Source organism: Ovis canadensis, chromosome 13 (genome assembly GCF_042477335.2).
Source record: "Ovis canadensis isolate MfBH-ARS-UI-01 breed Bighorn chromosome 13, ARS-UI_OviCan_v2, whole genome shotgun sequence".
NCBI lineage: Eukaryota > Metazoa > Chordata > Mammalia > Artiodactyla > Bovidae > Ovis > Ovis canadensis.
In genome coordinates this window covers 75,167,428-75,195,246 of record NC_091257.1, presented here as the reverse complement: position 1 = coordinate 75,195,246, position 27,819 = coordinate 75,167,428, and the positions used below count along the sequence as shown (strand labels likewise).

The 27,819-nt window shown below is 48.4% G+C and overlaps 1 protein-coding gene across 1 annotated transcript in view; it reads right to left on the bottom strand.

Moving 5' to 3' along the window:
• Positions 1–26,874, bottom strand: part of RSPO4 (R-spondin 4) — a 35,266-nt gene extending 8,392 nt beyond the window's left edge. Inside the window, exon 1 of the mRNA XM_069546352.1 lies at positions 26,796–26,874. Coding sequence (XP_069402453.1) covers positions 26,796–26,874 — 79 coding nt within the window. The remainder of the gene's footprint in view (positions 1–26,795) is intronic.
• Positions 26,875–27,819: the final 945 nt, after the last annotated feature.

Sequence of the window (27,819 nt, the reverse complement as noted above, 5' to 3'; positions counted from 1 at the left end):
GATTAGGGAAACATGAAACTGTTGCATGTTCATAACTCACCAAGTTCAGCTTGTTTAATAAACTAGTTACCTTGGCACTATGTAAGCCCACTGGCCCTGCGATGTGACCCCACCAACAAAGGGCAAAGAGACCCTCTGTTGGCTTGAGGCGATCTCTGCCACCTGGCAAAATAGGACTCAGATTAGAAATTATATTCAATGACAGAGAAACAGAAGGGTATTTCCTGAAAACTGAGTTTGTGGTTGGAGACAGCCTGACACAGGCGTGAGTGGTATTACCCATTTTGGAACTAAAGAAACAGAGGCTCAAAGAGGTGAAATGACACACCCAGCATCCCCCAGAATCAGTGGTGCAGGGACACACGTCAGTCAGCACCACACTGCCACTCAGCGCATTTGCTCGGGGGCCTCCTCTGTGTCAGGCAGAGCCTGGGGCTGTAGGCATGAGCAACACGTGGCCCTGCTGTTCTGGGACCTTACAGCCTGGTTGGGAGGGTTGCAGCCCACAAAAATGACTGTAATAGCAATGCAGATGGTGACAAAGCGAAACCCTTATTAACTGTTGTCTCTTGGAAGAGTTTAGGGATCACGCAGCCCAATCCCTGCAGCTTCCCTGGGGACTCAGAGGCCAGAGAACATGGAGCCTTCCCCAAGGTCAGGCAGCCAAATAGCATAGAAATTCCAATTAGAGCTACTGCAGTGTTTGTAGAGTGAGATTTCAACATGCTGCAGAAAAAACAACCCAACAAGGACTCACCTCTGACCTGGGAGGGTGTCAGTGTGTGCATGCATGCCTGTGTGTGGACAGGTGATGGATCTCAACTACCATCATTCATCACCACCTCTTTCAACAGCTGTTGTCTCTGCCTCTTGCTGCATCCCTGATCCCAGCCGTTGGTAGGGTGCCCTCTAGTGCCTTGCTGTTGTAATGACACCCCTGACTTTTTGAATCTGATGGCCTCACTCTGGCTTTCATCACATCTCTATAACTCATAGGAGATTAGTCCTGAATATTCTTTGGAAGGACTGATGTTGAAGCTGAAACTCCAGCACTTTGGCCACCTCATGCGAAAAGTTGACTCATTGGAAAAGACTCTGATCCTGGGAGGGATTGGGGGCAGGAGGAGAAGGGGACGACAGAGGATGAGATGCCGACTGAACTGACTGACTGACTATCAGTTCAGTTCAGTTCAGTTCAGTTCAGTTCAGTCACTCAGTTGTGTCTGACTCTTTGTGACCCCGTGAAACGCAGCACACCAGGCCTCCCTGTCCATTACCAACTCCCAGAGTTCACTCAAACTCACGTCCATCGAGTAGGTGATGCCATCCAGCCATCTCATCCTCTGTCACCCCCTTCTCCTCTTGCCCCCAATCCCTCCTAGCATCAGAGTCTTTTCCAGTGAGTCAACTCTTCACATGAGGTGGCCAAAGTATTGGAGTTTCAGCTTCAACATCAGTCCTTCCAAAGAACACCCAGGACCGATCTCCTTTAGAATGGACTGGTTGGATCTCCTTACAGTCCAAGGGACTCTCAAGAGTCTTCTCCAACACCACAGTTCAAAAGCATCGATTCTTCGGCTCTCAGCCTTCTTCACAGTCCAACTCTCACATCCATACATGACCACTGGAGAAACCATAGCCTTGATTAGAGGGAACTTTGTTGGCAAAGTAATGTCTCTCTCTGCTTTTGAATATGCTATCTAAGTTGGTCATAACTTTCCTTCCAAGGAGTAAGTGTCTTTTAATTTCATGGCTGCGATCACCATCTGCAGTGATTTTGGAGCCCCCAAAATTAAAGTCTGACACTGTTTCCACTGTTTCCCCATCTATTTCTCATGAAATGATGGGACCAGATGCCATGATCTTCATTTTCTGAATGTTGAGCTTTAAGCCAACTTTTTCACTCTCTTCTTTCACTTTCATCAAGAGGCTTTTTAAAAGTTCTTCTTTACTGTCTGCCATAAGGGTGGTGTCATCTGCGTATCTGAGATTATTGATATTTCTCCTGGCAATCTTGATTCCAGCTTGTGCTTCTTCCAGCCCAGTGTTTCTCATGATGTACTCCGCATATAAATTAAATAAGCAGGGGACAATATACAGCCTTGACGTACTCCTTTTCCTGTTTGGAACCAGTCTGTTGTTCCATGTCCAGTTCTAACTGTTGCTTCCTGACCTGCATATAGGTTTCTCAAGAGGCAGGTCAGATGGTCTGGTATTCCCATCTCTTGAAGAATTTTCCACAGTTTATTGTGATCCACACAGTCAAAGGCTTTGGCATAGTCAATAAAGCATAAATAGATGTTTTTCTGGGACTCTCTTTCTTTTTCCATGATCCAGTGGATGTTGGCAATTTGATCTCTGATTCCTCTGCCTTTTCTAAAACCAGCTTGAACATCTGGAAGTTCACAGTTCACGTATTGCTGAAGCCTGGCTTGGAGAATTTTGAGCATGACTTTACTAGCATGTGAGATGAGTGCAATTGTGCAGTAGTTGACTATAACTCATTAGAAAGGGCAATGCTGTTCCTCCCATTTTCCCACGGTTACAGATGTAGAGACTTGAGTGCTAATTTTATGAATAATAAGTGATGACAGCTAGAGTTTGTACCATGTTGCTTTAGAAAGATCCAGACTTGATGGCTTCTCAACTTGACTATGCATAAGAATCTCCAGGGAGGCTTGTAAAGCCTCTAGGCTCAGGAATGTACATTTAAACAAGACCAAAATAGACATAATTGGCATTTTGTGTGTGTCTTTTCTTGCTCACAATCTTCTTTCCCTGAGAATCAGACCTGGCAAGTATGCTTGTACAGCTGTACCAAGGCCTGACAAGTCATCCATGCTGGGACCATTAGACCATCTTTCTAGAGAATTTTGACTGTGGGTGGACAGACCATGGTTTAGGATGGCCTCTTGACCTAAGGACATTTGCAGGAGGGCAGGGTGGCCTGTTCCAGTGTATAAGTGTGAGAAGCTTTGGTGGGCACTAACACTCTTTTCTAGCAAAGGCCCATCTCTGACTTTGAGGTTCATGTGGTACCACCTCTGTCCAGATGCATTTAACGTGGGCTTGAGCAATCAGCATCAGGTCCCCTTGACTGCAGTGATTGGTTCAGACACAGGCACGTGTTTCGATAGAAACTAGTCTTAGGATTGTGTGTGTGTGTGTGTGTGTGTGTGTGTTTACACTCTATTTGATTAGAGAGGATGTAGACCAGAGTTGGTGGACAACGCATGATGGGAGAGGGTCCCAAGAATGGAGGCCATACAAGAGATTGCCTGTGCATCTGATCTACTCCTGAGAGGGTCCATAAAGTCTCTTCTCTTCTAAAACCATTTTGAGTATGGTTTTCTGTCTCTTGCAGACAAAGGCTCCTGACTACACAGAAGCACAAAGAGAGAGAGAAATAAATCAAATGCAGAGGGATGGGGGGGGGGGAAGAAAACTTCATGGGGCCCAGATGGTCAGAGTTTCTGAGCATCTTCTAAGTCCAATTTCTAGTCCCTGAAGTCTGGGCTCACTCCATAGTCCCAAAGAAAGTCACTAGTTAACATGAGGTAGCTCTCCTCATGTCAAATTACAATATAGAAAACTATAAAACACTGGCGAAAGAAATCAAAGAGGACACTAATAGATGGAGAAATATACCATGTTCATGGATAGGAAGAATGAATATAGTGAAAATGAGTATACTACCCAAAGCAATCTACAGATTCAATGCAATCCCTATCAAGCTACCAACAGTGTTTTTCACAGAGCTAAAACAAATAATTTCACAATTTGTATGGAAATACAAAAAACCTCGAATAGCCAAAGCAATCTTGAGAAAGAAGAATGGAACTGGAGGAATCAACCTGCCTGACTTCAGGCTCTACTACAAAGCCACAGTCATCAAGATAGTATGGTACTGGCACAAAGACAGAAATATAGATCAATGGAACCAAATAGAAAGCCCAGAGATAAATCCACACACCTATGGACAAAGGAGGCAAGAATATACAATGGATTAAAGACCATCTCTTTAACAAGTGGTGCTGGGAAAATTGGTCAACCACTTGTAAAAGAATGAAACTAGAACACTTTCTAATACCATACACAAAAATAAACTCAAGATGGATTAAAGATCTAAACATAAGACTAGAAATTATAAAACTCCTAGAGGAGAACATAGGCAAAACACTCTGACATAAATCACAGCAGGATCCTCTATGACCCACCTCCCAGAATACTGGAAATAAAAGCAAAAATAAACAAATGGGATCTAATTAAAATTAAAAGCTTCTGCACAACAAAGGAAACTATAAGCAAGGTGAAAAGACAGCCTTCGGAATGGGAGAAAATAATAGCAAATGAAGAAACTGACAAACAACTAATCTCAAAAATATACAAGCAACTCCTGCAGCTCAATTCCAGAAAAATAAACGACCCAGTCAAAAAATGGGCCGAAGAACTAAATAGACATTTCTCCAAAGAAGGCATACAGATGGCTAACAAATACATGAAAAGATGCTCAACATCACTCATTATCAGAGAAACGCAAATCAAAACCACAATGAGGTACCATTTCACACCAGTCAGAATGGCTGTGATCCAAAAGTCTACAAGCAATAAATGCTGGAGAGGGTGTGGAGAAAAGGGAACCCTCTTACACTGTTGGTGGGAATGCAAACTAGTACAGCCACTATGGAGAACAGTGTGGAGATTCCTTAAAAAATCGCAAATAGAACTGCCTTATGACCCAGCAATCCCACTGCTGGGCATACACACTGAGGAAACCAGAATTGAAAGAGACACATGTACCCCAATGTTCATCACAGCACTGTTTATAATAGCCAGGACATGGAAGCACCCTAGATGTCCATCATCAGATGAATGGATAAGAAAGCTGTGGTACATATACACAATGGAGTACTACTCAGCCATTAAAAAGAATACATTTGAATCAGTTCTAATGAGGTGGATGAAACTGGAGCTGATTATACAGAGTGAAGTAAGCCAGAAAGAAAAACACCAATACAGTATACTAACACATATATATGGAATTTAGAAAGATGGTAACAATACCCCTGTATGTGAGACAGCAAAAGAGACACAGATGTATAGAACAGACATTTAGACTCTGTGGGAGAGGGAGAGGGTGGGATGATTTGGGAGAATGGCATTGAAACATGTATAATATCATATAAAAAATGAATTGCCAGTCTAGGTTCGATGCAGGATACAGGATGCTTGGGCTGGTACACTGGGATGACCCAGAGAGATGGTATGGGGAGGGAGGTGGGGGGGGGGGTTCAGGATTGGGAACATGGGTACACCCGCGGCGGATTCATGTTGATGTATGGCAAAACCAATACAGTATTGTAAAGTAAAATAAAGTAAAAAAACAAAAATTACAATCAGAATGATGTAGGTCACCAGGTAAGTGGAACCCAACAGGTCATGGTGCAGCAGCTCAGCTTTAGCAAGGCTGAGGGCCTGAAGCTCTGCCCACTCAGCCTGACCACATGGCACACTAAGGGGCCCTGGGATTCTAGGGCACATGTTTTGAAAACCCTGGCTCCTTCTGTACCTCAACTGGATGCTGGCCTTCATCACTGCCCTCTCTCCCCTCTGAGGCACATTTCTCATTGAAGTATCAGTATTTGAGCTCTGATTGCAACCTCCCTGAGTTTTCCTGGGGTATCACGGTGGATGACATCCCATGTGATCTCTCTTAGTAAGTATTTCCCTTCATAAAGACCATCCTCACGCAGTCAAAGTACCAATGGCCCTGAAAGGATGATCTTGTGTTGCTCCGGCATCCAGAAGGGCTTGGAATGACATTGGAGTCACTTTGTCTTTCCTCAAGCAGCCAGGGGATAAGTTGAGACTTGGATGTCCATCTCATGGAGAATGACAGTGGACTTTTTATCACATCGGTGTAGGTAGTTTACTAAGGGATGCAGGCTTATAACAACTCTGAGCACGTGCATTAGACCAAGGTTCAGTAATCCATTATCCACCCAACCATTCATTCAACAGATAGCTAGTGAGCCCCTACTCTCTGTGAGGTCCAGTGCTAGGGACTCAATGGTTACGAAATGTGGCAGTGATCATGGGAAAAGTACTTCAACTCTCTGGGCCTCAGTCATTCTAGCTGTGAAAGGGGGTGGTACTTAACTTGCAGATGTGATGAAAGCAGATGGTATAATACATTGGAAAGTCTTAGCATAGAGCCTTTCACCCTTGGGATGGTGAAGGGCTCAGGGCAGAGACAGAGGAGGCAGCTTTGGTCTCAGGTGGAGGGCAGTTTATTCTTTCTGTTGGGATCAGAGAATGACCTGTGTTCTTTGAAACAAGGATTCCCAATCTCAGGGTCACTCACATCCTGAGAATGACCGCAAGCCCCTTGTTTTGATGGGAGTCGATGGTTCAGTGTTTGCAAGTGATCACTATATTTTCTTCATTTAGGGATCTGAGTGGATTCAGAGTCATCTCTGCATTATCATGCCTCCTGCCCACCTTTCCTTGAGGGGGTCAGAAGGCACAGGGCGACATCTAGGATCCTGAAAATTACCTGGTCTCTCAGGCAGGCCCATCTCCTTGGCAGCCCACAGTGAGCCTGAAATTGACAAATCCTCAATACCCAAGCCAAGAACTTCAGCTATACACTTAAAAAAAAAAAAACTAATTTGCTAACAGTTAAAAAATCAGATTTCACATAAGAAGCTGGAAAAGTTATGAATACTTGCCCACACGCTGGGCCTGCATTCCCGCAGGGCAATGCTTGGCTGGAATTCCACAAACAGGGCCCATGCTCTCTGATTTGCCAAGGTCCCCACCACTTCCTTTTATTATCCCTGACACTGAGGGCAAAGGTCAACTGCCATGTATTATCATCCTTGGGTGCCATGTATTGTCATCCATGTATCTTACAGCTGCTTCATTCATTCACATTAGAAGGCAATGCAGAGTAGAGGTTCCCAAACTTGGGCATGCATCAGATTCACCTGGAGGGCTGGTTAAATCACTGATTGCTGAGCCTTCCCCTCAGTCACTGATTCAGTAAGTCTGGGTAGGGCTTGAGAATCTGCACTGCTAACAGGTTCCTACTTTAAAGTGGAGCAGGGTTAAGAGCCACACTGCTTGGGTTCAAGCAGCTCTGCCCCTTATCCTTGTTCACGTCCCCTTGAACTAGTGCCTTAGCTGCCCTGTGCTTCAATTTTCCCACCTGTAAAATAGGGATCACACTGACCAACCTGAGAGAACCCTGAGGACCTGAGCAGGCCTGCCAGTTAACGAGGGTCTCAGTAACATTGCTATCACCACCCGCCATGCCTCATTGGCTTTTGTGATCTCAGACTTGCTTTGGCAATCAGTGCAGAACTTTTCATTTGATGTCAACATTTTTGAGGTAGAGTTTCTTCACATTTGGGGTGTGCCCAGGGAAGTGTGTCTTGCATGAGAACAGTGTGTGTCATGGTGGACTACAGGATTTAACACAGCTGTCCCGAAGGACTCCCTGGAGGAGAGGAGGATGGAGAAGAAGAAAAAGAGACCACCATCGCCTATCCCAAGGCAGGGCAACCTGAGGAGGGCCAGGCCCTTGAGAAGGATCCAGAACCATGTGTGTGTGTTGGGGGGGGGACCCACACACAGAGAGTGCTGGATGGTGCATTCTCCTATCCTCGCCTGGCAGTGGAAGATGCATGTCACCGATGACCAGAGGAAATAAACAACATCTGGGCTCCCATCTGCCTGCTCAGATCGCCACATATGGGAGGCAGTCTTTGCCACTGGAGGCTGGCTCAGAGGACCCCCAGGCACATTCCTGCCTTGGGAGCAGATTTCATCATCCCCAGCAAGGCATGGGCCCTAGAGATGACTCCTGATTGGAGAGACCGGGGCGGGCGGGTGTGGGGACACTGTCTCAGCTTCCAGCCCACCTTCTGGCTGTGTGATCTTAGGCAAATGGCTTCACTATTCTGAATCTGAGTCTCCTCTTTTGCAAAATGTGGACAATAGTAGCAACCACCTCCCAGCACTTGTGAGCTCATCCATGCCGAGTACTTAGCACAGCGCATGGCAGATAAATGAGCACTATTTTAGCACTTGACTGATGGGAGGTGCACAGGAAGCACCCCAAAGGGCTCCCTTGAGAGCTGGGGGTTCAGCTTGGCTCATTCTCTTTCAAATTTCCACAGTCTTGCACACTGCAGGTGCCTGCTATTTCTTAAATGAATGAATGATGGCTTGATAAAAGTTCTCAAAAGCTGTTCTCAGGGAAGGTGCAGTCTATGGGGGAACTTGGTTCATACATTGCCAAGAAAGCTGATGATGTCTGCCCAGCAGAGCTCAGAGCTAAATGAAGGACCCAGGCAGCCAGGAGCTGGGTTCAGACTGCAGTTCATCAGGGATGTTTTTCTGGAGAGGTAGATGTGGGAACTGGAGCAGGACTGGTTTGTGTCAGAAGAAAGGTTTCCTAAGAAAGGTGAGTTTATGACAGTACAGGAAATACCCTACATACGAACCTTCAGGCTGTGAACTTTCAAAGATGCCAGTGTGTCCAGAGAAAGGATGAAGAGAGACAAGGGGAAGAAGAAGTAACTGAAGAGCTGAAGAGGCTCATAGTGCAGGAGATGGCAAGGGGATGTTCTTTATTTGAGAAGATTGTTTGTTTTTGAGAAATAGGACCTGAATGTAGAAAGGTCCATGAAGTTTGCAGCAGCTGTTCAGAGTGTAATTCAGTGCTACCGTGTCATCTATGACGAGAGAAAAAGCTACTATCCAGATGTCACTGGGTCAGTTCTTCAAGAGGGGCAAGAGGATTGAATCCAACAATGGATCAGAAACTGTGCCATCAGCGTCAGGCGTGAGTGAAACTGCGGCTTGCCCCCGTCTCCTATGGCTATGACTCTTCAGTTGCACCGTCTCCCAGCTCCCCTCCCTCCTCGTCAGTAACCCTTCTCGCCTCTTCAGTTGATTCCAGCCCCTGTGTGCCAGATGTAGCACTGTACTACTGTGCTTTTCAAGGTACTATACTGGAAGATTAAAAATGTTTTTTTTTTGTCTATGTGAGTTTGTTTTTATGTATTATCTGTGTGAAAAGGATAATAAACCTGTTACAGTACAGTACTATATAGCCAATTATGTTAGTTGGGTACCTCGGCTAACTTTGTTGGAATTACAAACAAATTGGACTTAAGAATGCACTCTGAGAACAGAACTTGTTTGTATGTAGGGGACTCACTGTATATAAGTTGGTGGCAGGGAGGGAGCTTGGGCAAGAAGCAGAGAGCAAATCCTTGCTACAGTGTCAATACACGAGGGTTTAGTGGGTAGAACCCTCAGAATATAGTAATAATAGGCACACATCCAAAATGGAAACTTTTAATACTTTCCTCCCCCTGCCCACCCTAAACTGCCCCTCCTGTCCACATGGGTCAATGGCTACTCCACTTGTGGTCAAACATCTTGGAGTCACTCTGACTCTTCTCCTTGTGTCCTATCCCTCATACAGTCTATCAGAAATCAGTCTACACCAAAGCCAATTACATTCCCTTCCAATAGCCACTTGCCCTGCTCCGGCCATGCTGGCCTCATTCATCTTTGCTGTCCCTCAAACGTGCCAAGACCACTCCCAACTCAGGGCCTTTGCACTCGCTTGCCATTCCCTCTGCCTGGAATGCCCTCCCTACATTCATCCACAGGGCTCAACCCCCTTGGGGTCTCTACTGGAATGTCCTTCCCCATGAGACCTCCCTGACCACCTTGCCTGAAATCACACCCATCGCACATCCCTGTCTCACCCTGCTTTGTTCTTCTTTGGCACTTATCTCCATCTGATATGTGAGGGGTTGGTTTGAGTTTTTGTTATCTCTTTCCCACCACTGAAAGGTGAGCTCCAAGAGGGCAAGGATAAACCACAGTGCTCTGCACAGACTCTTCAGCACCTTGCTTTGCTCACTTGAAGTATCCTGGCGAATGCTGCACATCACTGCCTCGTCCTTTTTTACAGCTGCTACCCCCTCCATGTAGAGACGCTGCATGGTCCACTAGGTACAATGATCGTATCCACTTCAGAAAAGAGGAAACTGAGGTCCAGGGCAATGCTGCTGCTTGCTCGATGTAGAGACGCTGCATGGTCCACTAGGTACAATGATCGTATCCACTTCAGAAAAGAGGAAACTGAGGTCCAGGGCAATGCTGCTGCTTGCTCGAGGTCACTTACTAAGAGATAAGCGACTTACTAAGAGGTATCTGACTGGATAGTCTGACACAGGCAGTGTGACTGCAGAACCTGAAGGCTTACCTCAAGGCCACACTGCCTTCCCACTGCCAGTGTATCCCAATGCCTCCTTTAATCCTCCACACAGAGTAACAGGTCCCCTTGCTAAGGCTTTGCTAGGTTTCCTGTGCTGTGCTAAGGCTAGTCTCCTTCAATGTCCATTTGACCTTGATAGGGACAGGAAATTAGCCAGACAGTGGCAGTATAGGTTGTCCCAGGACTGATCCCGCCCTTCTGCATCTCATTCAATCTCCCTTCATCCCATGCTCATCTCCCCTTATCTCCATGACATGGAGCAGATCAGTACCTATGTGTTCAATCAGGGGGCCAAATGACTGTTTCCCTGTCCTTCAGGTCCCCTCCAGGCTCTCTCTGAGTGATTCTCTTGCCACCACCTGGCTTGGAGGAGTGGGGAAGTACGCTGCCCCAGCCCCTGCTTGAATCCTTCTTAGACATTGGTTTCTACCAGCTGGGGAAGTGGGGAGACAGAGGCTGGTAGTGGAGCCAGGGCTCACACCCACATCTGCTGTTTCCCAGCCAGTGGTGAGCCTTAGAATGAAATACACATCAGAATCCCCTGAGGCTGTATGCATTTTCCTGTTAGACCCTGTATCTCCAATTAGTCTTTTAAGAATAACTGCTCATTTTACTGCACGTGTGCTCAGGGGCTCAGCCATGTCCGACTCTTTGTGACCCTATGGACTGTAGCCCGCCAGGTTCCTCTGTCCGTGGAGTTCTCCAGGCAGGAACGCTGGAGTGGGTCGCCATTCCCTTCTCCGGGGGATCTTCCCGACCCAGGGATTGAGTCTTATGTCTCCTGCATTGCAGGTGGATCCTGAGCTACCCGGGAAGTGGTTATTTTGTCAGTTACTACCAAATAGCTTATCTCTTTGAAGATATTTATTATGCTTATTGAAAGTTTAAAAAAAAAAAAAAAGAATCACCTGGGTCTGCTTATTTAAAACAGAGGCACTTCCATCCCTCGATGTGTACTGTTGGTTTAACGCTTTACGGTGGTTCACCTGGTGTCACGTGTGTATGAACTCATGTGATTTTCAAGAAACCACTCTGTGAGGTCAGCCAGGGCTTCCCAAACTAATGAGCATACAAAGTGCCTAGGGGTCTTGGGTTCAAATGTAAATGCTGATGCTATAGTTCTGAGGTGAGGCCTGAGAGTCTGCTTTTCGACAAAGCTCCCCAGGGATGCTGATGGTGCTGGCTTCCAGACCTCATTTTAAGAAGCAAGAAGGCAGATGCTGTTATCACTTCTTATTTTATGGGAAAGGAAAAGTGAAAGTGTCAGTTGCTCAAGTCATGTCAGACTCTTTGCGACCTCATGGACTGTAGTCTGCCAAGGCTCCTCGGTCCATGGAATTCTCCAGGCAAGGATACTGGTGTGGGTACCCATTTCCTTCCCCAGGGAATCTTCCTAACCCAGGGATCAAACCCAGGTCTCTCGCAATGCAGGTAGATTCTTTACCGTCTGAGCCACTAGGAAAGCCAAGAAACCTGCCTTTAGATCCCAGTTCCATACTTCATTCCTTAGGCTTGTTATTGGACCTCAGTTTGCTCACTGTAAGCTAGAGGCAATCATCACTGAGACAGTGACAGTAAGTGAATGAAAGGAAACAGAGTGAGCAGAGGAGAGGAGGGTCCGGCCACAAGACAGGACTCGCTGAGACATACAAGGAACGTATTCCTGGCAGAGGAACCAGCAGGTACAAAGGTCCAGGGGCTTAGCATGGAAGAGGGCAGTGAGGCCAGAACACAGACTGGTCAGAAAGGCAGGTCAGCCCAGAGTGAGGTGCTGGGCTCAGAAAAGGCTAGTTCTGGGCTTTCCTGGAAGCAAGATGGGAAGACCCTGCGAGGTGCAGGCCAACAAGAGTCTGTATCTCAAGAGGTCCCTTTGGGGCTGAGCAGCATGGATGGGAAGGGGCAGCAGTGGGAGCTGGGAGCCTGAGTTGGAGGCCTGTGGTCATCTAGGGGGTTTGGGCCAGGCTATTGGCTGTGAGCAGCAGATGGACAAGTCTTGCTCAAGGGTAATTATGAGAATTAAAAGGTAAGCAGTCTAGCTCATGGTGCAGCAGGTAGCTGGTGTAAGCTGCTGTCAGCTCCCTGTCCTCAGCTCTAAAGAGACCTGATCTGAGAATCCCATGATGGGTATCTAGTCCGCAGCCTCCTCCAGAGGTGCCTGAATCCCTTCTGCTCCTTCACATCATCGGCTCTGCTCGTGCTTCCATGACCTGCGCTGGCCTCTTGACGTTCACAGGCCACTGGGACAAAGTCTCACTCACATCTTGCTGTTCAGTTGCTCCCTACACCTGCTGCACACCCGCCACCTCCAAGCTGGGCTGATACCTGAGGCCCTGTCTGGATGGCTCCCCCGGTCATTCTCGAAGGTGAGAAAAACAGAACAGGCATCTGCCTGCCCAGGCCTCTAGACCAACTGCCCAGCTCAGGAAGTAGGAGATGAGGGGAGGCAGCGTGGGGCAGGCAGGAGTCCAGGTCATATACATCTGAATTTGAATCCCAGCTCTGCAACCTTGACCCTGAGGGGTCCCTCTCACTTCTCTGAGTCTCACATCTCAGCTGCAAAATGAAAATGATGCTACCAAAGGGTTGTCTGGAGGATGAAGCGAGGTAATAACCTACAGAGCACCTAGCAGCATGCCCGGTTCATATGCCAAGGACTCACCAAATGGGAGTCAGCTTTATCCCCATTGCTGCCCTGGGTTCAGCTCAGTAATTCCTGGCATGGTGAATAACAGCTCTGGCTTCGGAGCGCCAGCTTGGCTTCCAACCCAGATGGATGGGGGCTGTGGAAACCTGGGCATGTGGCCTCACCTACCTGGATCCTACTTTCCTCTTCTGTAAAACGGGTCCTATCTCCTGAGGTTATAGGTAATTAACGCACACAAATCATCTGGCACAGAGTAGGTGCTCAAAACTGGTATGATGCCAGCAGGGAGGAGCTGAACGGAAGAAGGTGACACAGGCTTTGCCTAGGAAACCTCTCATGGTCCTGGGGTACTGCCTCCACCACACCAAAACCCAGTCAGTTGGAGGGACCTAGGCTTGCAGGGCAGGGAAATTCCACACCCACTGTTAGCTGCTATCAGTTTTCTCATCTGCAAAATGGGGATGGTAATCCTTCTTATCCATTTAAAGGCAGGATTAACGACTAGAACCAAGACAAACAGCCACAGCCAGAGATATACTGATCTCTATGAGCTCCTAAAGACCCTCTGAAGGACCAGGTCTGCAGAGGGGCAGAGCCAGGCTGATGCCTGCTGAATATCTACAGCATCCAGGACCCTGTGCCATCAGGTCCTTCTGTTAAATCACTGCAAACCCATCACAGCCTTGCAAAGCTGGGCTATATTTACCCATTTTCTCAGATTGAAAACTGAGGCTTAGAAAGGTAAAGTGGTTGACCCGAGTACTCACAGCAAAGAGTCAAGTGGGATGCAAACCAGAGCCCTAGCTCCTAACTGCTGCGAGCTGTACCTCCCTGATGGCTTGTTGGCCCCCTCCTGCTGCTTCGCGCCTGGTGGCTCTCCAAAGGTAGAAAAGTGCCACTGAAAGTCACACAGCCCAGAGCCCAAGGCCCACAGAGAGGGGCCTGGAGCTGTGTGGTGCAGGGTCGGACAGGAGGAGGAGAGAGGAGGCCGCAGGAATGACTCAGTGGTCTTACGCCTGAGACCACCTGCACTGCAGATGGAGCCCTTAGCAGCATCCCCAGACCTTCAATCCTCAAGTCTGCATTACTCACAGACGTCCTGAGTGCCAGTTTCTTTCTTTTTCCTTTAACAGGGAGGGGGCTGGAGGGAGGATTGTTGATGCAAGAGAATAAGATGGTCCAAGAATTGAAACCATTCAGAGAAAGCAGCCCTGGCAGAATGTCAGCCATTGGTGGGACGCTTCACTCGTGGAAAACATCAAGCCAACTCCCCCTAACCCGGGGCTGGTGTATCCAGCTGATGCTTCTATTCACTCTGTTGAGCCTGCCACCTTCATCAGTCTGGGGCCCTCAAGGACAGAGTCTGGCTGACAGCAAGGGTTTAGTAGACGTGTGCCGGCTGAAATGCAGTGACCCAGGGACAACCAGGAATGAAGGTGGACAGAGAAGAGTCACCTGCATTTGAGAGTTCCAGGAGTATCCTCAGGGAAGGCCCTAGGGCTGCTGCATCAGGACTGAAAACACTTGTCAAGGAAGAATTGCTCACAGGAAGGGGGATCTGCTCAAAAGACAGAGAATTGGGAACTCACACCCTTCTCATGAGACCTTCTTACGAGGACATTTTGTAAGACCAAACAGCCCAGACCATAAGGTAGAAAAACTCCTCTCCTACCAAAAAACCTTCAAACCTTTTCTTGAACAGTATTATAAGTAACAATGTCTATTCTCCAAAGGACATACAAAGTTAGCAGTTGGGATAACAGATTAAAGAAAGATATCTTCCATGTGAAAACCAACAGAGATTAATATGTAGGTAATACAAGGAAGTCTTATAAACTGATGGCTTCCCAGATGGTGCACTGATAAAGAATTTGTTTTGCCAGTGCAGGAGACGCAGAAGACATGGGTTCAATCCCTAGGTCAGGCAGATCCTCTGGAATAGGAAATGGCAACTCACTCCAGTATTCTTGCCTGGAAAATTCCATGGACAGATGAGCCTAGTGGAGTACAGTCCATGGGGTCACAGTCAGACATGACTGACCGACTGAGCACACACATACCTATAAACTGATGAAGAAAATTCAGGAAACCCAATAAAAAAGTGGGCAAATAAAAACACAATAACATTATTTAAAAAGAAATTAACCCAAGCAGTAAAACTGAAAGATTTAAAATAAAACATAATTTAAACTAATAAAAATTTAAAATAAAAAGGCATTTTAAAAGTAAAAGATAAAAACAAAAAGCTTAGAAAAATAAAATGTAACAATAAAATAAAAATACATTTGTAAACTTAAATAAATTGCATTAACCCCTTGCAAGAAAATTTGAGAGCAATTTCATTTGATAGTAACAACCATTTAGAATGCATCAGACTGTTTCTGCAAAAATGTTCATCATATGAAATTTTTACCATGTTTGTTCATCTGAGTTTGACATTTCTTGGGAGAAAGATTAACATTTGATACAACCCTAATAAAATCATTTTTTAGACAAGCTGAACAAATCCACAAAAGACACTTAAAAGGAGTTCATATAAAGTATTTATTTATAAGTGCCTAATTCACTAATCTAAGGAGATATGATATCATGCAAATAACACAGTTTATTAGCTTTTTACCCACAAGATGATGGCCAGAACAAAGACAGTAAATTATAAAGTGCTAAGGCACTATATGGCACCCCACTCCAGCACTCTTGCCTGGAAAATCCCATGGACGGAGGAGCCTGGTGGGCTGCAGTCCATGGGGTCGCTAAGAGTCCAACATGACTGAGTGACTTCACTTTCACTTTTCACTTTCATGCATTGGAGAAGGAAATGGCAACCCACTCCAGTGTTCTTGCCCGGAGAATCCCAGGGACAGGGGAGCCTGGCGGGCTGCCGTCTATGGGGTCGCACAGAGTCGGACACGACTGAAGCAACTTAGCAGCAGCAAGGCACTATATATAAAACAGACAACCAACAAAGATCTACTGGATAGCACAGGGACCTATACTTAGTACTTTGTAATGACCCATAAGGGAAAAGAATCTGAAAAAAAAAAATATATATATATATATATAGCTGAATCACTTTGCTGTACACCTGAAACTAACACCACATTGTAAATTAACTATACTTCAATAAAAATAAACTAAATACATTAAAATTAATAAAAATAAGATGTTTAAGTAAAATGAAAATTTTAAAATAAGTAAGTAAATGTTAAGAGTAAAATTAAACATTGACAATTTGTAACCTTTTAAAATGGAGAAGGAAATGGCGACACACTCCATGGGCAAAGGAGCCTGGTGGAGGCACACAGAGCTGGACACGACTTGAGTGACTAAGCACAACCATTGAAAAAATAGGGAAAAAATAAGATAATACAAAATAAGAACATTATCAGCTTGACTGAGGCTGATAATGTGCTATGAATTAAGTCTGCTGGACTCTCATGTCTGCCAGAAGCAGGCAAGGGGGGAGGAGGAAGGAGAAGTATGTCTGAAAGGCAGCATCTGACTGCATTTTTCCAGCTGCTGTGGGCAGAGGGCAGGATGTCAGGCCTCGTCACATCATTTATACATTTATAAAGTGCTAGCAACACACACACACACTTCTATCTTCACTGCTGTTCTCTGAGGTCCCCCTTCATAGAGGAGCGAGCAGAGGCTCAGAGAGGGTGAATCGCTGTGCTATAGACACACAGCACTTAGGACCTCCCTAGCCTCTGAATCTGGGCTTCCCCAGATAACGTTCTTTTGAAGAGTTAGGTCTGCCAAGGACTTTTAAACCCAGGCAGGGGCATGTCTGACATTAGGCTGGAACGTCCTGGACACTAGAGCAAGCCAACTTTCCTACGACGCATGACTGGTATCACCATTTATTAGCACCTACTGTCTCCCAGGTGGGTTACATGCACAATTTTGATCTTCAAGACAGTCCTATGATGTAGATGCTACTATTGTCACCACGGTACTGACAGACGACACTGAGATTCAGTAATGAAATATCTTCACACGAACATGGCAGTAGCAGAGCCGGGAGCTGAGCCCAGGCCTGTCAGAGCCCAAATCCCGCACTCCCTGCCCGGCACTAAACACTCTTCACAGTCACCAACTGAGCACTCACTATGTGCCTTTTGTGCCCCATCTTGCAAATTAGACACCAGAGGCACAGAAGGGAGAGGTGACCTGCCCAACATCACTCAGCTGGCGAGCAGCAGAGCCCGTGGCCTTCGTGCCAGTCAGTCGACCTCCCACCGCTCATCTGGGACACGCTGGAGACAGCCGTGCCTGCCTGCCAACAGCAGAGCAGGCTGCAGAAGAGCAGTTGTGACATTCCTTTCTGGGTGTCCCCACCCTGCGGATGTGGGCACCGCAGTTGGTCTGCAGGGAAAGTGGAGGCTTCTGGCGAAAGGGAGTGGTTTCCCTACGTGGTCTGGGTCCCCCAGGCTTGCGCATGCCTTTCTTCTGAGCTAGTGAAACAGAACCCCCCCCCCACCCACAAAAACCCAGAGAGGCCCCCACGAAGGGCTACAGAGCAGGGGCCCCGTGAATCACGCAACATTATAAGAAATCATCCCAGGGCGGGCGGGGGTGGCCTGGCCTGAGGCAGCAGTGCCCAAGATGAGGACAACGGGGACCAGACCATGCACTGCGGGACCCTGGAGGAATCCCCAGGGTGGGGCCGAGGGTGTGTATGTGTCCTGGGTGGTGCTGACGGCTGCACAGAGCTGAGACAAGGAGGCTCCGGCCAGGGAGACCTGGAGTGGGGGGGCACATTCCAATCTCTTCCCATCCTGGCTGTGTGACCCTGGCAAGTTGATAGCCCTCTCCATGCTTGGAAGGCTTCTGTAGAACAACAGGATCCAACTACCTCGTGGGCTATTATCTGGATGTACTGGGAGAAGGCCAGGCAGGGTGGCTATGGACCCAACCTTTGGAATAAATCATCTGGGTTTAAATCCTGGCTTTGCCAAACTTACTTGCCAAGCTAGTAGACTGGAACATATGAAATCACTAATATTTGGCTTTTTTCAGCCTATAAAAATGGCAGTTTCACATTCTTTAACTAATGCTCCTTTCTCTCTTAATTCAGTCTCCTCGTCTGTGAAATGTGGATAATAACATCCTTTTCCAGGTTGCTGCAAGGACTAAATAAGGCTGGGAGGCAACTGAGCTTGGTAATTGGAGTCTGGGCTCCGGGACTAGGAAGGATTTGAATTTGGCTGTGTGACTTAGGGAAAGTCACTCAACCCCTCTGTGCCTCAGCTTTCTCATATGTAAAATGGGGATGATAATAATACCCACATCACAGGCTTATTAGGAGAATTTAGTCAGTTTATATGCATAGTACCTGACATTGGTAAATAAAACAATACAGGTAACAGCTGGCATAGAGGAAATAACCATAAAACGAAATCAAAAAGAGACTTTCTAAACCTTTATTGCAGTGAAAATTAAGTACCTTTAAAGAAACAAATAAATGTTTTTAGGAACATATATGTGTGTGGATATATACATGAGGGGCAGCGGTAAAGAATCCACCTGTAATGCAGGAGACATAAGAGACATGGGTTCCATCCCTGGATTAGGAAGATCCCCTGGAGGAGGGCATGGCAATCCACTCCAGTATTCTTGCCTGGAGAATCCCACAGAGGAGCCTGGTGGGCTACAGTCCATGGGACTGCAAAGAGTCAGACATGATTGAAGCGACTGAGTAAGCACACTTAACCCTTTCCTTCTGGCTAACTGAGATGTGTGTCCCCATGAGAACCCCTTTGACACATACACGAGGTATGTGTCCCTGGGTGTTCAGAGAACCTGGGGCTGTTCTACGTCCTAACAGTGTCCACAGAAGGACTGGCTTCAAGGGCATGGAGGTTCTGCGTGGGTCCCAGGCCTCCACCAGGTGACTCTCGTGGAACCACACAGCCAGGCCACAGACCCCGTGTGGCACTCAGGTAACCCTGGAGGCCCTTACAAGGCTCCTGGACCTGGGCTGGCCTCTGGTTATTAAGAAACCTCTGCAGAGCTGTGCAAGCCCTCTCAGTTGCACCCTCTCGTCTAACATTTCTTCTGGGCCTGGGAGAAAGACAAAGCAGATGGAGCATTCCCAAGTGACCCGAGAAACTGAGGCTCTGAGATGCTCTAAACCAGACTGCAGGCTCTGGAGCAAGCTGCCTTCTTCTGCCTATCCAAGGCCACCCTCGCTGCCCTGCCCCCTTTCCTGCATCCTCACCTCCACCCCAGCTGGGTGATCTTGGGTGAGGCACTTCCTCGCCTGAAGCTCCTTTTTTTTTTTTTTTTTTTAACACAAACACGGGTCTCCAAGGTCTCAACTGGCCTTTTCAGCCCTAGCATTCCATCATTCGATAAACTTTCTCCAGAACTCCAGAAAGAAAATGGAAGTTGAACTGTTCTGCAAACTGTGAAGAGCTATATGAATGAGTGGGTGGGTATTGGCAGCATTAGATGGACTTTCTAGAGCACTCTTTAGTAGGCGGGACCTGCTCCCATGGTTCTGGAATCAGGAACATTGGCTATGTGACTTTGGATAAGTCGGTTTCCCTCTCTGAGCCAGCCTGCTTCTTCTGTAAAGGAAGAAGGGTAACCATATCCACCCAGCAGGGGTGGGGGAGGGTCGATGGGAAAGGAACATACAATGCCCACTATTCACCAGCTGCTTGGGGATGTCTGATGCAGGAGGACATTTAGACCCCGATGGATCATTCCATTTCCTGGGGCTAAAGTCCACCTTAAGAAAAGAAAACATCTTGGGAAGGACATGGCCATCACATTCAGGGCCGTCAGAAACAAGCGTAAGGACAAATATGTTGAGGGCGATTGCTATTTTAAAGGCAATTTAGCCTCCTGTTTGGAACTCCAGAGCCAGACTTTTGGGGTTCACATGCCTACGGCTGTGTGACCCACGGGGCCTTCAACTCCCCATCTGCAATCCCAGGATCCCCTGGAACCCTCCTCTCAGAACTGTCGAGAGGACTGCACTGGGCTCAGCTGACACAGTGGCCTCCATACTTTTTGGACAATAGTAAAAATTACATTTTTATGTCAGCACACACACAGTACACAGAGTACACACACCCCCTCATCCACACTCACACATACCCACATCCACGTGCATACACATCTACATACGGGTACACACACGCACCCACACATTCCCACATACATGTAAGCAAAAACCCGCTTCTCAAAATGATAACTCATCTTAACATCTGCAATGCATTCTGATATTTTCCATGAAGGGGGTTGGCAAACTATGGCCCATGGGCTAACTTAGTGGAAACAGCGTCAGACTTTATTTTTTTGGGCTCCAAAATCACTGCAGATGGTGATTGCAGCCATGAAATTAAAAGACGCTTACTACTTGGAAGGAAAGTTATGACCAACCTAGATAGCATATTCAAAAGCAGAGACATTACTTTGCCAACAAAGGTCTGTCTAGTCAAGGCTATGGTTTTTCCAGTGGTCATGTATGGATGTGAGAGTTGGACTGTGAAGAAAGCTGAGAGACGAAGAATTGATGCTTTTGAGCTGTGGTGTTGGAGAAGGCTCTTGAGAGTCCCTTGGACTGCAAGGAGATCCAACCAGTCCATTCTGAAGGAGATCAGTCCTGGGTGTACTTTGGAAGGACTGATGTTGAAGCTGAAACTCCAATACTTTGGCCGCCTCATGCGAAGAGTTGACTCATTGGAAAAGACTCTGATGCTGGGAGGGATTGGGGGCAGGAGGAGAAGGGGATGACAGAGGATGAGATGGCTGGATGGCATCACCAACTCAATGGACATGAGTTTGGGTGAACTCCGAGAGTGCTGGACAGGGAGGCCTGGCGTGCTGCAATTCATGGGATTGCAAAGAGTCGGACACGACTGAATTGAATTGAACTGAACTGAATGGCTTCTTTATGTATGGCCTGTGAGCTAAGAATGGTTTAATATTTTTTTGTTAAAAAAAAAACAAAACAGGAAGAGTATGTTCTACAAAGCTTAAAATATTACCTATCTGGCCCTTTGCAAAAAATGTTTGCTGACTTCACTCTATTTTATCCTACTCTATACTGTTCTGTTTTATTCTATTCTACTCCATTTCAGCATTCTAAAAGCTAGTTGCATTTACTAAATTTATTTCCCAGATCTGCTGAATGATTGTAAACATCAGTTTGAAAAGCTCTGAATCAGCATGAGCTTCAGTTTTTTTCACTAAATGGAAGGATGGAAAGATGGATGAAGAGACAGCAGACTAATAGATGGATGAGAGGAGGCAGGCGAACAAACTGAAGAGGGTCCCCTTATCCTGTGACACCTCAGCTGAGCAACAATCCCACCTCTGAGTCTCAGATTCCTCAGCTGAGATGAGGACCACCACCGACCAGCCTCTCTGGGCTATACTGAGAAGCAGCAGGATCCTGTCTGTGCCGTTTTTTTCATGATGGATTCATTTCTGACACCTCTAGGAGATGCTGAGCTCTCAGCAGGGACTGGAGTAGGAAACTGCTCCAGTAGTTCTTGACTACTGGAGTACTCTTGCCTGGAAAATCCCATGGACAGAGGAGCCTGGCTGGCTACAGTCCATGGGGTCGCAAAGAGCCAGACACGACTGAGTGGCTGAGCACTGACAGCAGGGATGATGGAGCACACCTCTGCTGTCCTCGTCAACACCTCATTTAGGGCCTGACCCCCAGGAGGGGCTCAGTAAACATTTCTTTGTGACAATGGTGACAGGCAAATGGCATCCGAGGCCCTCCATGACAGGATGCTGGAACTGTCTGCAGTCAGACCTCCACCCGCTCTGCCACACAGCCCCTTTGGCCCTTCCCACTGGCCAGACCCTCTGCTCCACCTGCGAGAGTCCCCAGCTCCTATGCTACTGCTGCTCCTGGCTGACAAATTCCCAAGACCTAGCCCTCTGATGGGGCTCCCCTCAGATGCCTCCTCCTTGCCACAAGTCTCTCTCTGAAGATACTAGCCTGGACATGCACGTGTCCCAGACGCAACAGATTAACTACTGTGGGAAGGGGCACCAGTAGCCCCCTCACAGGGGCCATAGTGGGTGCAGCCACGCTCGACCTCCTCACTGAGCAACTGGGGATAGGGGAGGGATTGGAAGTCTTCATTTTCTTTCTGTGTGTGTGTGTGTGTGTGTGTGTGTGTGTGTGTGTCTTTTGGAACTGAGAAACATCTCAAGGATCTCCTAAACCAGCTCCTCTTCAGATGGGGAAAGTGAGGCTCTGAGAAGGGAAGACCAACAGAGCTCAGGAGACATCTTCTCAGAATCATGTCAGACTGACTGGGATTTGAGCCTGTTTTACTACCAACCCTCCTCCTTGTATTGGGGGTAGAGGTCCGACTGCAGACAGGGCCAGCGTCCAGTCGTGGAGGGCCTCAGATGCCAAACTCCAATAATTTGGCCACCAGATATGAAGAACTGACTCATTTGAAAAGACCCTGGTGCTGGGAAAGATTGAAGGCAGGAGGAGAAGAGGATGATAGAGAATGAGATGGTTGGATGGCATCGCCGACTCAACGGACATGAGTTTGAGTAAACTCCGGGAATTGGTAATGGACAGGGAGGGCTGGCGTGCTGCAGTCCACGGGTGGCAAAGACGTGACTGAGCGACTGAACTGAACTGAACTGAACTCTTCCTTGTAGCCCTTGGCAAGTCTCTGATGGGATTCACTTCCTTTTCTATGCACAGACTTCGGAGCCTCCAAAACTCTGGGCCCACCTCCCAACTCAGCTGTTGGGAGTTCCTGGGCAGCTCTCTGCCTCTTTTGGAGCCTCAGACCTCTTGTCTAGGAAACAGGAGTAATGCAGGCAGCGCCACAGTCAGACTTCACAACCCACACGCAGAGTTCCTGGCACGTGCTCGCCCTAAGGGTCTCCTTTGGTGGCTGGGCAGGGGTAGGCCTATCTCCACCCAGGGGAGAGGGAGGTGAGATATACCTTGCTCTGTGCCCAGCCATGGCCCTGACCTGGAGACTGGAAACCCAGGTCCTCCTCTATCACGGCCAGTGCCTTCCGGGTCTCAGTCTCTCTGTCTTTGGGCAGGGGACAGTGCTGCCTGTCTGGACATAAACACAGGGGTTCTCAGTTTGGAGAATTATTATATTCAGTCCACCTAACAGGCCTCTGGAGTGGGTACTGCCATAGTCCCTGCACAGATAGTTTTATTTGTAAAGAAATCTCTATTTCTAGAGGCTCAGAGAGGGGAGAAGGGCAGAGGTGAGATTCAACCCACATGAGACTCCCTCCTCCCAGCCCAGGGAGCATCGCTCTGCTGTAAAATGGAGGGGGAAGTGGTTGAGTACTTATGAAGCACCTACTGTATGCCTTCGGACACCTTTCCCTGTGACTGTGGTGAATCGTCCCAAACGCCAAAGAGTTCCCATTTCACAGATATGGAATTGTGAATTGGAGAAGGTATGTGGCCTGCCCCAAATCACACATCCAGGGCAAGAGAGGGCCCTGAATTCCAGAGCTCCTCCCTCTGCCCTTTGCTGTCCCAGGTCCAGAAGGATCTAAAGGCACCATGTGAACATGGGGGACAGTTGCATCCACAAGGTCCCTCCCCGGCAGGCCACAGACACTGAGGAGAGTCGGGCATAGCCTATCTTCTCCTCATTGACTAAATGAAGCTCCACATCAAGGCAGGGTTACAGACCAGGACCCCTCACCCTGCCTGTCCTATTGCCGGGACACCCCAGCATTTCGAGAGAAACGTCCCCATCTGGTTCTGATTCATTTATACTTAATTAATCAACATGTTGTTTTGTAAGAGTCACTTGAGCTCTGAGAACCATTCTCAAGCCTTTTCTTTTCGTCTTTCTTGTCTTGGAAACAGAAAAATTAGGTTTCATCAAAAAACAGTGATGTTGGAGCTTTACAAAGCACGGGTCTGTGGGAGCCAGGCCCTGAGGGTGACAGCTCAGCCTCAGCGGCTGCTGGGCCCAGAGAACATTCCTCTTGACCTCGCAGAGCAGGTCAAATGCTGGATGGGAGGTGGGAGAGGACCAGGGAAGGGCATCCCTCCACACTAGCTACTCCTCAAGGGCAGGCCCCAGGTCCGTTTACCTTGACACTCCCAGATTTCCCAACACAGAGCCTGGTGCAGGGTCTGCCCTGTAATGCTTATTGAATGAGCAAGGGAAATAGAGAGAGGAAGGAATTAAAGAAGGAAGAGGGGCTGGGGAGGAGGGGAAAAGAAAGGAGAGGAAAGGAGAAAAGAGGCATTGCTAATATCTAGGTGCATTCAGGACACATTCTCTTGCCAAAGTTAGACCAGAATATCAAAGCTGGGAAGGCCCTTGGGGATCTTGTGTGGAAGTTTCCAAGCAGCTGTCTTATGAAAAATGGTCGCTAATCTGTAACTGGTTTGGGAAAGGTCCTATTCTCTGTCCTCCGCCTCTTCACCACGAATGCTCTGATAAGTCCTGCCATCAAGAAATCTGCTGAAGCCAGCAACGCTCAAAGCTATTTGGCCAAGACTCCTATGACCACCTTGCAGAACAGGCTACAGGAAGCTTTCTGCTACCCCCCTACCTCCACCCTAGTGCCAGTGGGGAAACCAAGGCTCTGAGTAGGAGGTAGGTTGGGGGAATCCACTCACCCAAAAGGAGTGGGGGGTGGGGTGGGACTAAAATCCAAGGCTATCTCCATTGCACCTGACAGGTAAACTGAGTCACAAAGCCTCTCTCAGAAGATGCTGCCCTGGACATGCATGTGTTCCAGATGCAACATATCAGCAACCATGGGGAGGGCCGCCAGTAGCCCCCTCACCAAATAGTGGCCGTGAACGGTGCAGCCATGCCTGACCTCCTCACTGAGCAACTGGGGTTGGAAGAGGGACTGGAAGTTTTCTTCGTCTTGATTCTGTGTGTCTGTGTGGCATGTGTTTTAGAACTGAGAAGCATCTTAAAGCTCTTCTAAACCAGCTCCTCTTCAGATGGGGAAATTGGGGCTCTGAGAAGGGAAGATCAACAGAGCTCAGGAGACATCCTCTCAGCATCATGTCAGACCGGCTGGGATTCAAGCCTGCTTTGCTACTAACCCGCTAGGCAACCTTGGACGATCAGTTTTTCTCTCTGAATCTCAGTTTCCTCATGCAGAAAATAAGCATCCCCCCAACCTCCCCTGGGCTGTTGTGAGTGATCAATGACATGACGGGCAGGAAAGGAGAACGTCTATTGCATTTGGCTACTCACTTAACAGACACGCTAGCTCCCTGAGTCTTACCCACATCTGCCCTGTGAGTTGGATATGAAGATCATTATTCCTATTTTAAACAGGAGTTACTGAGGAGAGAGGTTTTTTATTTTTAATTTTTTTTTTTGTTTTTCTGAGAACTGAGAAAATCTTAGAGAGCTTCTAATAGACCCTCAGTTGGGTAACCTGAGGTTCAAAGAGGCAAAGTGATGTCCCCAAGGTCACTCAGCTGGTAACTGAGGAAGCAGAGATTTGAAAAAGGCAGGCTGACTCCAGAGGCTATGAGCTTTACCATAAAAGGGCCGTTCACAGACCAGTGTCCTCATGAGGTCGCAGACTCCCCCCAGCTCACCTGAAGTCCACCCGCCTCTCCCTTCCCTGGACCCCTCTGTCTAGTCACGCCTGGACCTGGAGTCCTTCAGGCCTCAGTCTCTCTGTCCCACCCAAGCCCACCCCTCCATTCTCCAACAACCACTCTCAGCCTCCTGTTTCACTCCAGAAGCGATTTTGTCTATTCAGGGCTTTTTACTAAAAGGGGCTAGAAGCGCCCAGAGAGCAGTCTTGTTCTCTTTCCCATGTAGACTTGCTCAAACCTAACACCAGAGCTGGAAAGAAAGACGACACAGGGTCTTACTCACCTGCTGGTCAACTTAGCAAAGTTACTTAGCCTATCTGAGCCTTGGCACCTGGCTCTATGAATAGGATGATCCCTATGTCATGAGGATGTGGTGGGGACTCCCTCCATGCGTGGAAAACCCTGGGCACAGAGGCTGGCATTTGGCCCTCAACTCTCAGACTGCCAGCTGGACAGAGGTCGAAGGGCTGCTGGCTCAGGTGTGGAACTCGCTCACCCTCCTCGGCCCCACAGACTCTGACAACCCTGGCTCTGCAAGGACAACCTCAAACTTACCTCCTGGGACATTCTGACTCCTGCAGGGAGGGAACATGGCAAAGAGTCCCAAGGTGAGAGTGCAAGGGGCCCCCGGCTTTGTGCCCCAAGTACATTTATAATCTGAACCTTGGTTCATCCTCTTAGTGGCCCTAGGAGGTCAAGACGGAAAAACTGAGGCTCTTGGAGGATGTAGATGTCTTCCAGGTCATCCCAGAATAAATGTTGTCCAACTCCAGTCTCCCTGAGCTCACGCAGCTCAGGGCCTCACCCAGGGGGAACCTACGAGAAATCACTGCCTTCTGGAAAGTCATGCAGAGATTCAGGGTCTATACTGGGACTCAGACCGGGGTATCAGGGCTCTTTACCTCACCTCCTGGCTCAGTACAGATGCTTGGGATGATTTCTGAGCCACTGACTCTGTCCCCTAGTTCTTTCCACCCCTAGCCTCTGTCACCTGAGGCTTCCTGTCTCTGCAAAAGTCACTTTCCTTCCTCCCAGCAATACTATTATTACAGGGAGTGAGCATAAGGAGTCAGCCCTGCCAGCTCTTTCCTTCCCTAGAGAGCCTTCTTGGTCCAGCTTGCCCCACAGTATCCTGGGGCCTCAGTCTCCCCATCTGTAGAGTGGGGTTGACAGCAGTCTGGAAGAGCTAATGGCTTGGGGAGCCGGGCACCAGGCAGATGCCCCCAGAGCCATCCCTCGATTATCCCGCTGCACTGCCCGGCCATCCTGCCGGCTGCCCCTCATACCTTGCTTCTTCCTTCGGTTCAGGGGGAGCACGTCCACGGCGTGGGCGACAAGCAGCAACAGGCAGAGTGGCGCCCGCATCTGGGCAGCCTGGTTCAGGCGGGCGTGCTGGGCGCCCTGGGAGGACTGACGACCCAGTGGCTACCCTGCGGCGGCGGTGCGGCGGGGCGCCGGGCATCCGCGGGCGCGGGGTCAGTCCCGCCGCCAGGGACCCGCCGTCCTCCCGGGGCCCGGCCTCCAGGTCGAGTGAGGGCGTCGGCAGAGCCCGGACGCGGCGGGCTGGGAGGAGCTGGCGCTTCGGGGGCGGCGCGTTAACCCGCTCGGGGCGGGCGCGCGGTGGGGGCAGAGGGGGTCGCCAGGCCAGGGGCCGAGAGGTCGGTCTGTCCGGCTGTGAGCGCTCTGGCGTCGTTCCTGCGCTGCCCCGTGGCGGACACAGGTATGGTCCCCCACGCCACACACACAGGTACACACGCTCAGACGCCAGGTGACCCTGTCCTGCTCTCAGCGTCTCCCTCCACCCCACTCTCTGCCTCCGATTTTCTTTTTCTTCTTTTCTCCTAAGCCTCAAAGTGACCGGCACCTCATAAATTCGCCAGGGAAGGGGCCCAGGGCCTGGACTGTGTTTCCTCCAACCTTATCTACAGGTTGGGAGCAGCTGGCCCAATTTTAACCCTTTCAGGGTAAAATTCCTCCTTCTTCCCAACAAAGGGTACGTTTCTGCATCCTGCCACCTTGCCCACTGAAAACTGTGACAGTAATTACTAATACTGCCTGTCACTTTTGAGGCCTATGTGCTTGGCATTGTTCTAAGCACTTTATACAGAATACAGTCTTCAAAACAACCCAGTGAGATTCTGTTCTGATTAATTCCACTTTACCAGGGAGGAAAGGGAAGCTCAGAGAGGCTGAGTGACTTATCTAAGATCACACAGCAGGTCACTGGTCTGTCTGGGTCCCATGTCTGTACCTTTTTAGCTACTACTTGGGGAACTTACCCTTGACAGTCTGTTGCTGAACCGTTGTTCT